At 40.3% G+C, this 11385-nt stretch overlaps 1 protein-coding gene across 1 annotated transcript in view; it reads left to right on the forward strand.

Moving 5' to 3' along the window:
- Positions 1 to 11385, forward strand: part of PSMD11 (proteasome 26S subunit, non-ATPase 11) — a 35249-nt gene that overhangs the window by 10119 nt on the left and 13745 nt on the right. Inside the window, exons 3-5 of the mRNA XM_023517475.1 lie at positions 842 to 966; positions 8735 to 8806; positions 9157 to 9226. Coding sequence (XP_023373243.1) covers positions 842 to 966; positions 8735 to 8806; positions 9157 to 9226 — 267 coding nt within the window. The remainder of the gene's footprint in view (positions 1 to 841; positions 967 to 8734; positions 8807 to 9156; positions 9227 to 11385) is intronic.

Here is an 11385-nt window from a genome sequence, read left to right on the forward strand (position 1 = left end):
AGTCTCACTTTGTCACCCTTGGTAGAGTGCGGTAGCATCACAGCTCACAGCAACCTCAAACTCACGGGCTCAAGCGATTCTTTTGCCTCAGCCTCCTAAGTAGCTGGGACTACAGGTGCCCACCACAACGCCTGGCTATTTTTAGAGATGAGGTCTTGCTCTGGCTCAGGCTGATCTCAAACCTGTGAGCTCAGGCAATCCACCTGCCTCAGCCTTTGATCATAGTTTAAGATTTAGGTTTTGAAAATTAATGAGGAATTATAAAAGGACATAATAGGACTGTAAGAGGAAAACACTCAAACTTCTGTGTGAAAAGTTTATTCAGAAGAGTGCCAGGGAAATGATATTGCTGAAAGGCTAAACTGGAGAGAACTATAGAAAGAGAGGAATCGAAAACCTTTGTCTTGTCTGTTTAAGGGGAATTATTAAGGCAGACTTGGAAATGAAAAAAAATATATATTTCTATAATTTGATCATATGTGTTGGTTGTGCAGGGCACAGCATGTGTCATGTTCTAGCTAGAAAATTGTTTTTAATAGTATGAATACTTTGCTATTTATGTCTCACTAAGATGGATATATAAAGCAAAGATAGGAGGTTTTCCCAGGCCTTCATAGTAATTCAGTGGCTGAGTGAGGAATAGAATACAAATTTGATATGTGATGTTAACTTATTTTGCTACTCTAGTGTCTGGTAGGAATGCTTTAAACTATTAAGTTCCATTTAGACTGATTCCAGTGATGTAAGTACTCAATTTTATGATCTTGGGTCAGTTTTTTAAGTGGGTACTTTGTCCCTACTTTTACTTTTTTTTTTTTTCCCTGAATTACCTTTCACACAGAGCTTGGAGGACTCCTGAAGTATGTACGACCCTTCTTGAATTCCATCAGCAAGGCTAAAGCAGCCCGTCTGGTCCGATCTCTTCTTGATCTGTTTCTTGATATGGAAGCAGCTACAGGGCAGGAGGTAAGCTATGTTAATGACAGAAAGTAGACAATATGGGAAGAAGTCTGTTTCAGTGAAAGAAAAGCCTGCCTGCACTGGGTACTGAAGTGGAAGGGACAAGCTTGGAGGACAGCTCAGGACTTATCATGTCAGTTTCTCTTTGTTACAGGGCATTTGATACTTTGGGTCTGTTCCATGCTTTACTTTGTAAGTGGAGATTGTCAGTGGTCCCTGGAATCCTCATTACATCAGGGTCACAAACTGATTCTTGTCTTTGAGGTATTGTATTGCCACACCTTTGTAATGTTTTCTGTGTTTGTGGTACCTTTCATCTTGTGTCACAAAGCTCCTTGTGAGCACTAATTAAGTGTCTGTGGCATCCCTTCTTGGCATGTTTTGTACTGCGTATAAGCCTTTATTGAGAGGTGAGCATCCATTTGTTTGTGTCTCATGTGTGCAAAAGTGCCTGGTGTTTCTGTACATGCTTTCTACAAGTTCAGACTAGACCCTGAGCTGTACTGAAGAGTGCTTCTCTGGAATCACTGAACTTTTCCGAACCTTTTCAAAGATAGCTGTATTTTATCAATTCAGGAGGAGACACATACCAAACTTAAAAGTTACTCTGTAAGAAGTGGCAGATTCAAGCAGGGTGTATTACTTGCCTAAACTGGTTTGTAAGAAGAATATAGTTGTTGTCTTCCCTAGGGATATGCGGATCATTACTCACTGAGGGCCAGCTCTGTGTTAGGCACTTCTAAGTACTGGGGATGCAGTTGTAAAAAGATAGTCATTGCTGTCATGAGGATTATATTTTCACTGGAAAGGCAGACAAAAAACAAATATATAAACTGTCAGATAATATAAGGGTGAGGGTTGGAATTGCTGGTTGGTTATATATCTGTTTGCCAGAGCCTATGTGGGTGTACAGGTGTGAAAGGTATAAAAGGCCACAGTAACATATTGAGTAAATAGTGAGGAATTTCAGAGACCTAGGACACACGGATCCCATGTTGAAATCATGCCCTTTGTAAAACTGGTTTCTTAGTAATTTTTTGAAGCCTAGTTTAAACACCATAAGCTAAATTGAACATTTGTAGAAAATTTATTTGTAGAGTGTTCCTCAGATTCATTTGTTTTTGGCAAAACTGTTTCATGATAGTAGATCAAAAATAAAATTTAGGCTTGGCACCCATAACGCAGTGGTTACAGTGCTGGCCACATACACTGAGGCTGATGAGTTCGAACCCTGCCTGGGCCAGCTAAACAATAACAACTGCAACAAAAAAATAGCTGGGTGTTGTGGCAGGCGCCTGTAGTTCTAGCTACTTGGGAGGCTGAGGCAAGAGAATTGCTTGAGCCCAAGAGTTTGAGGTTGCTGTGAGCTGTGGCACCACAGCACTCTACCAAGGGCGACATAGTAAGACTTATGTCTCAGGGAAAAAAAAAATAGAAAAACAAAAATAATATTTAGATAGCTGTCTTATAATTTTTTTTTTTCCTTGAGACAGAGTCTTACTCTGTCACCCTGGCTAGAGTGCTGTGGCATCACAGCTTACAGCAATCTAACTCTTGGGCTTAAGCAATTCTCTTGCCTCAGCTTTCCAAGTAGCTGGGACTGCAGGTGCCCACCACAACGCCTGGCCATTTCTTGGTTGCAATTGTCATTGTTGTTTGGCGGGCCCAGACTGGATTGAAACCTGCCAGCTCCTGTGTATGTGGCTGGTGCCCCAGCCACTGAGTTACAGGCTCTGAGCCTGCCTTTTTGTAATTTTTATTAGGAGTATTAGTCTTACCTAGTTCTTTTAAAAAGTGTGCTTTGTTCTCATGAAAGTGGTGCTATCTTTTGTTTGAAATAGGATATCTTAAAACAGGCTGATCAGTAAATGTTAATTTGAAACTGACCAATGTTACTTGAAGGCAGAAAAATTAATTATCCATGCAGCTACTTTGCACACTGAAGTCTCTGAAATTTGTCCCTTTCTCTAGCATAGAGCTGACTCAGTGGGTAGAACCGCCTTTGTTTAATGGTCATTTTTTCCATTCCTTTGTGTAAATCTATTAAAGTCATAATTTAGTGCTCTCCTTAAGAGACCAGTGGGATTTACTGGCCTTTGTCATGGGGCTCCCTGTCTGCTTAAGGCCATCTCTTAACTATGTTGGTACATTGCTATTGTTCATTGCACGTTACATTTTTTGTCAACTAGAGTTCTTTTTCCTAGGGTGAAAGGAAGCACTCCTAGGCAATGTATCGTTTTATCATCAGTATCATTTTAATGTTAAGTAAAGGCCATTTTTCTTTCTTTTTTCCAAGACAGAGTCTCACTTTGTTGCTCTTGGTAGAGTGTTCTGGTGTCATAGCTCACAGCAACCTCAAACTCTTTGGGCTCAAGTGATTCTCTTGCCTTAGCCTCTTGAGTAGCTGGGACTGTAGGCACTCCCCACAATGCCCGGCTATTTTTAGAGATGGAGTCTTGCTATTGCTCAGGCTGGTCTCCAACCCGTGAGTTCCGGCAATTCACCTGCTTTGGACTTCCAGAGTGCTAGGATTACAGGTGTGAGCCACTGTACTGGCCCTAAAGGCTGTTTTTAGATGATTAGAATTTAGCTTTTATTAAGCGCCAGAGTATTTTTTTTTTGTTTTTTTGAGAAAGTGTCTGTTTCTGTCACCTGGGCTAGAGTGCAGTGGTATCCTCATAGTTCACTGCAGCCTCCAACTTCTGGGCTTAAGTGATCCTTCTGCCTCAGTCTCTCGAATAGGTGGGACTATAGGCTTGCCGCTACCACTCCTGGCTAATTTTTTATATTTTTAGTAGATATGGGGTCTGGCTCTTAGGCTGATCTTGAACTCCTGACCTCAAGTGATCCTCCCACCTTGGCTTCCCAGAGTGCTAGGATTATGGCTTGAGCCCCTGTGCCTGGTCAAGAGTCTATGGGGGCGCCCATGCTCAGTGGTTAGGGCACTGGCCACATGCTCTGGGATTGGTGGGTTCAAACCTGGCCTTGGCCTGCTAAACAAAAACAAAAACAATATAAAGAGTCAGAGTTGTGGATTATAGGTTATTTGCTTATTTCAGAACCAATTTTGAATCATTTAGATTGTGTCATCTTACCTTAAACTCAATATGACCAACCTCAGCATCCTACTGTTCCTTAAATTCTGTCAGTTCCACTTTTTTCATGTCTGTTCTCCACCTAATTTGAATCTTAATTATTTCTTAACTTGGACTGCTATAAAAGGTTCATTTCACCATTGTCAGAGATATCTTACCAAGTAGCTCTCTGACAATTTGACCCTTTAGTAGCTGTCCATTGCCTGCAGAATTAGCTAATCAGTGGTTTTCTGTAATATAACCTAGTGCAGTAGTCTAGTCTACCAGAACTCTACGAAGCACATCAACCCTGTCAGTCACATTGGATGCCTGCCTGTTTGGCCAACAAGTCCTTTATGCTCCTCAAGCTGTATCTCTCCCTTCCATGGTTCCATCGTAAGTTCCTCCTCCTCTGAAGTCTTTTCTTTTTGACTTTAATGTGCTCTTAACTCTTGTCAGTAACTCCTATTATATTTTGTACATGTTATATTTCTGATTATTCTGCAATTGTCTGAATGACAGTTGCATTGCCTTGTCTTCGTTCATAATGTAATCTTATTCCGGCGAAGCACTGTGTACCTTGCTCACAGGGCCTTCCTCATTCCCCGCACAGTTCCAGTTCCTTACCCGGAGCTATCTCTGACCGCATCTAGACTAATCTCCCTTTTACTTTATTTACAGCTGTAATACTGTCCTTTTGTCCTTGACTTTATATTGTTCTGGTCTTGGAAAATTTGTATACATCTAGATTGTGCTCAACCTGATCTTAATATGGGTTTTTTCCTTCACGCTATTTTAAGTCTTTGCTCACGTCTTACTTCCAAAGAGACTTCTTGATCACCATATCTAAAATGCCCTGTCACTGCTTACTTTTCTTCCTATTTTCTTTACGTGTTTAATATCCTTAGAATGTAAGTTTCATGAAGGTATCTACTTTGTCCTCTTCACTTCTGTATTCCTAGCACATTGAGTAGTTTGACTTAGAGGAGCTACGTGACTACTATTTGTTGAAGGAGTGTATGTATGATGCCTTTCCCATGGTAGCTGCTCAGAAAATACTGTGTTGAATTAAAGATCTTAGTTTACTGAACTGAGATGTAAGCTTGGGGTTTTGTTACTACATTTGTTTGAGTGCCTCAAGACCTCTGTGGGGAAAATGGATACAGTTGTCATTCTTGTTTTTCTTTTTTTTTTGAGACAGAGTCTCACTCTGTTACCCTGTGCAGAGGGCTCTGGCATCATAGCTCGCAGCAACCTAAAACTCTTGGGTTCAAGTGATGCTCCTGTCTCAACTTCACATGTAGCTGTGACTACAGGTGAACAACACAACACCTGGCTACTTTTTCTATTTTTAGTAGAGATGGGGTCTCACTCTTAGGCTGGACTCGAATTCCTGAGCTTAAGCAGTCTGCCTGCTTCTGCCTCCTGCAGTGCTAGGAATACAGTCATGAGCACCATGCCCAGCTTAGTCTTCATTCTTGGTTCTTTTAAAATTCTCTGGGTGATGGGAAAGGATAGAGGAACAAGTCGTAGTGGATGACTGTCATAGTAGTATTGAGGCCTGAGGTGAAACAGGACATTTTGGAATATTGTTAAAAGACCAAGAGCTTTGTGTTAAGGAGTTGGGTACCAAGAGTATGAGGGAGGGGATTTCCTTTGCTTTTTTTCTGTTTGGGGACTAACCATAAGTCAGATATATATATATATATTTTTTTTTAATTTTTTTTTTTTTTTGAGACAGAGCCTCAAGCTGTCGCCCTGGGTAGAGTGCTATGGCATCACAGCTCACAGCAACCTCCAACTCCTGGGCTCAAGTGAGTCTCTGGCCTCAGCCTCCCAAGCAGCTGGGATCACAGGCCACAAGCCTGGCTATTTTTGGGTTGCAGCTGTCATTGTTGTTTGGCGGGCCCGGGCTGGATTCGAACCCGCCACCTTAGGTTTATGTGGCTGGCACCTTAGCCACTTGAGCCACAGGCGCCGAGCCAAGTCAGATATATTTATAGAACAATTTTTAGCTGGCTATAGTCCTAAAGTTGGTATGATTCGGATTGGGATCTGGTCATCTGCAATGCTAAGGTTTGGGGCTTAGAAACTGACAGCGTCTATGTGTGTGGGGTGGGAGGATGAAGTAAAAATGGGGTACTTGACAAGAGAAGAGGAGAAAAGCAGGGTGAAGAGGAGAGAAAGAAGACTGAACCATACCTTTCCAACTAGTGAACTGAACTTCCAGAATAAAGCTGAACTTCAAGGGCTTTCTAGGGAATTGCCTATAATAGGCCATTTTTTGGCATAGTCTGCCCAACTGAAACACAGTAGCACATTTTAAGGACTCTTACATCAGAAATCATGTTGTCAAAACAATTGTTTCAATGGAAAAAAGGGGTTTGTGCTAGCAATTTCAGATGTGGACCAATAGTTATCCCCCCCCACTGGAATTTAGTTAATCGAAAGTTTGTTTTTTTAAATGGCTCAATGTATTGATTTGAAACTTAAATACCTAATTTTGACCACATCCAGTTTTTGTAGTCAAGTAAGAGCCTTCTTCTGGAAGCATGGGCTTCTTATATATTTTTATCAGTCATTTTTGGCATTATGGAAATATAAGCCTTTCAAGCAAAATAGCTGAGTAGCAAGGGTAGTACCTTTTAAAATGTCTTGAAACTGAGGTGCTCGTTTCACCAATTACAATTCTTGATAATGTAAATCATGTATTCTGTAATTTATAACTTATCTATTTCGTGTTGTAAAAAATTCTTCTTCTAGGAGAAATGTCTGTGCTGACCTTAACTTAAGGCTGGGTAAAGGTACAAAGAGTGCTGGAGATAGGGATAAGTTCTGGTCTCATATGTGACCTTAGGTGAGTCACTTAATACCTAGACTGTCAGGGACATAGGGGCGGGTAAACTGTAAGAGTAGAATTTGATGTTTCTTAATTAGGGATATACTTTAGAGTTGAGTTGCTAAGCTCTGTATTCTAGACTACTGGGTCAGGAGCCCAGGCATTTTTTTTTTGGGGGGGGGGGAGTAGGAGTAAACTGTTTATTAAAGTATAACGTACAGTGGAAGGTACGTAGGTCCCATTTTTGCATCATTTGATCAGTTCTCTGGATAAAATTGTAGGGGGCATTTCTTAGCCCCCTGAGTCATGTCAGATGAAAGACTCCTATATTTTCTTTGCTAAACTAGTCAGCAAAATATTTTCAGTTTGATATATATTAGACATCTGACTTTTGAGTTTAGTTTTTCAGAACAAAACTCAAAACTCTGAAATTGTGTTGGGTGACTTTTATTTAAGTTTTTGGTTCTTATTTTTGTAGAATTATTATGAGGTCAGTTGAGTTTTAGAGTTGGAGATTAGGTAGTCACTAGGGGGCTCCATTGAGTTGTAAAGGTTTCATTGAATCTCTTACTGGTGAATGCTCCAAATACCATATAATGTCATCCATCAATTTATTTACTGAGCTTGAATTTAGGATCAGAAAACAGAAGATCTGGCTCAGTGCCTGTTCTCAGTGGTTAGGGCACCGGTCACATATACGAGGGCTGGTGGGCTTGAACCTGACCAGGGCCTGCTAAACAATGACAACTACAACAACAACAAAAAATGGCCGGATGTTGTGGCGGTCGCCTGTAGTCCCAGCTACTTGGGAGACTGAGGCAAGAGAATCACTTAAGCCCAGCACTCTACCCAGGGCTACAGCTTGAGACTCTGTCTTTAAAAAAAAGAAAACAGAAGATTTTGTCAATTTGAATTATGTTCCTTTAGTGTTTTCTCACAGCATTTGTTATGGGAACTTCAGTAAATTTTGTATTAGCAGTTCTCTGGAGAGCCCAGTTTCTCATTTCATTTCTTTTTGTCTTATGCTCTAATTAGTAACCTTAACACAAAACTTGTAGCCACAGAATCAGAATATGATCTGCAGTACTTAATCTGTACTTTGTCAAAACTAATAAGTCAGGGATACATACTTGAAGGCATGCTAGACTGTCTAGGATTGACCCCTGCTTTAAATCAGTTAGTTTGCATGTTACATCACTGCTTCAGTGGCAGATAGCTGGGGGCTCAGAGTGTCTTTCACAATTAAAGTTGAAAAGCCCTTTTAAGTGTTAGAATAATTCTAATTTCCTTTTCCTCCTTTTAATATAAGCTAAGTTTTCTGTGGCTGTTTGCTGTAAGAATGATGATGAATTGATTAGTTGCACTGTTTAGAATCTGAAAAGGAAAGAACTAATTGGATCTTTTGAGTCTTACAAGCATTTGTTAGGGACAAGGTATTTGTGCTTAGGCTGAGAATTTTTCCCCCTTATTGCTTGTGAATACAATAACATTATTGTTACTATTTCTGACTGTTCAAGGAGAAATTTCTGCTTTAAAAATTGCTGTGCCATTGTAGAAATCTATATTCCAGGGATATATATGTTGTTGGAAGTTGTGGATGCATCCTGGGAAGGTAGAAGAGAAGTCTAAAAGATGACCTACTTTCCCAAAGAACATTAAGCATAAAGATGTTTTATTTGTTAAAAACAAGTTTGATGCTGCATAACAATATAACCATTACACAGTTGGATTCTGTGGATCAGACACTAAACAGAGCAACATGGTATTAAGTAAGGAGGGAATTAAAGCTCTTCTCCAAAGCATGGTTTGTGGGAAGAATGTGAGGACATAACGTTGCGTGTACTGTCTTTCCCTCTTGCAGGTTGAGCTGTGTTTAGAGTGCATTGAATGGGCCAAATCAGAGAAAAGGACTTTCTTACGCCAAGCTTTGGAGGTATGTTCTATATTAGCACTGATTTCAGGTCTCGAGGCATTGTTAGACTGTGATCAGAAGTATTTTTAACAACTTTGCCATTACCCAGGTACCCAGAGGTTATTGCTAGTAGTCTCATTGGTTGAAATTTTGAGACAGACAAATGAGCAGCAACATAGTAAAGTTAACAGTCAGTTGCTGGCTATGACAGGAGGCAGTACCATAGGCTTGATAATTTCTTTTGCTGAATTTGTTGCTATTGTCAGGACTTGTATATTTAGCAGTAACAGTTCTGTGATTGTTAATCTTTGATTTCTTTCTGTGACTTTTCCCCCCCTTTCTATTCAATCAATGCCTTTTCTCTTTCCTAGGCAAGACTGGTGTCTTTGTACTTTGATACCAAGAGGTACCAGGAAGCATTACATTTGGGTAAGCAAGCTGGTAGAAATTAATAAGTCATCTCAGCTAGCTAAATGAATGTATTCTAAATTTGGCTACTCTTATTAATTACCTACTAATAATTTAGATTCTGCCTGCTTCTAAGAAAGATTTAAGATGGCTTACAGTGCTACATCTGTCATGGGAAACTGCTATTTTCTAAGAGTTAACCTGTCAACTTTAGAGAACAAAAGGATAGTTTTTAAGTTCATGTGAAGTTAAGAGCAGTAAAATCCATTCCATTTTAATAACTAAACTTTTTTTCAATATGCATCTACCTTTTGCCTACAGCACCCTGTTAAATTTCAGATTTAGATCTTAAATTATAAGTTTGACTGTCATATTTACTATATCTGTTTATATTATACTTAAATATTTATTTATGTAGTTAGACATGGGCTTACTCTACTGCTGGGATAGAGTGCAGTGGTGAAATCATAGATTACTGCAACACCAAACTCCTGGGCTCAAGTAATTCTTCTGGTATAGCCTCTGGAGTAGCTAGGACTACAAGCACATGCCATCACTCCCAGCTAATTTTTAATTTTTTTTTTATAGAGACAGCTTCTCCCCAGTGAGAAACTGTGTTTCCTAACCTGGTCTCCAGCTCCTGGCCTTAAGCAATCCTCCTGCCTTGTCCTCTCAAAGTGCTAGGATTATAGGTGTGAGCCACTCTACCTGGCCAAAATCTATTTTATAAGTCAAGGAATTAATTGGAGGTGGTGCCTGTGTCTCAAAGGAGTAGGGCGCTGGCCCCGTATACCAGAGGTGGCAGATTCAAACCCAGCCCCAGTCAAAAACTGAAAAAAAAAAGAAAGAAAGAAACTAATTGGCCACAAGTATATTTGGAAGCTGGAGTGGACCAACTGAAGGCTCTTACCCATGTGGCTTTTAAATACCCTGAAATCTTTTCTTGCTACTTGTATTTGATTAATGAGTAGATCTGAACTATTATCCCTAAACAGAAGAATGTGACTTTTATGGTCTGTTAGGTCAGAAAATTGCCAATATTCAATTTCCAATATTCTTGCAAAAATGGCAGTTTTTCATAGTTCAGAGAGTAACATTAAATAAACACCTTTCATGAGATACACTACCATTAAATGCACCCTTTTAAAATGTGCAATTCAATGATTTTTAGTATATTCACTAAATTGTGCAAGTACTGCCACCATCTAATTTTAGGACATTTTCATCACCCCAGAAAGCTACTCTGTACCCGTTAGCAGTCACTCCCTATTAGTTCCCCAAACCATGTCCCCACCCTATTCCTGCCTTACGCCCTGGGCATATCTACTCTCTGTAGATTTGCCTATTCTATACAATATATAAATTTTATTTGTGCTTGCTTCTGTCACACAGCATTATGTTTTTAGGGTTTATCTTTGTTGTAGCATGTATAAGTACTTCATTCTTTTTTTTTTTTTTAACTTAAAGAGATGAGGCTCTAGGCTGGAGGGTGGTGGTGTCATCATAGCTCACTGCATTATTAAACTCCTGGGCCCAGGTGATCCTGCTGCCTCAGCCTCCCCAGTAGCTGGGACCATAGGCAGGCACAATTAACTGTGTCTGATTAACATTTTTATTTTTTGTTGGGATAGGTCTTTCTTTGTTGCTCAGACTGGTCTTGAGCTCTTTGCCTCAAGCAGTTCTCCTTCTTGACCTCCCAGAATGCTAGGATTATAGGCATGAGCCACAGTGCCCAACGTGGACTTGATTTTCTTATCTGAGGTATAGAGGGAAGAAGCTGTATTTGGAGAACATTGGCATGTTCAGAACTTGTCACTTCACCAACCCTAGTGCCCAGTGTTTCTTTTTTTTTTCTTTGAAACAAGTCTCACTTTGTCACCCTCAGTTGAGTGCTGTGGTATCATAGCTCACGGCAACCTCAAATGCTCGGGCTCAAGTGATCCTCTTGCCTCAGCTTCCTGAGTAGCTGGAGCTAAAGGCACCTGCCACAACACTGGCTATATTTAGAGACGGGGTCCTGCTCTGCTGTCTGGAACTCGAGCTCAGGGGATCCACCTGCCTTCACCTTCCAGCATGCTAGCATTACAGGTGTGAGCCACTGTGCCTGGCCCCTGGTGTTCCTTATATATTCTTGTGATTGGTAGACCGGAAGACAGTGGGATCAGATAGCTATCTGAACTGGATAACTAGTT

Source organism: Otolemur garnettii, unplaced genomic scaffold, assembly GCF_000181295.1.
Source record: "Otolemur garnettii isolate 467f Iridium unplaced genomic scaffold, OtoGar3 scaffold00112, whole genome shotgun sequence".
NCBI lineage: Eukaryota > Metazoa > Chordata > Mammalia > Primates > Galagidae > Otolemur > Otolemur garnettii.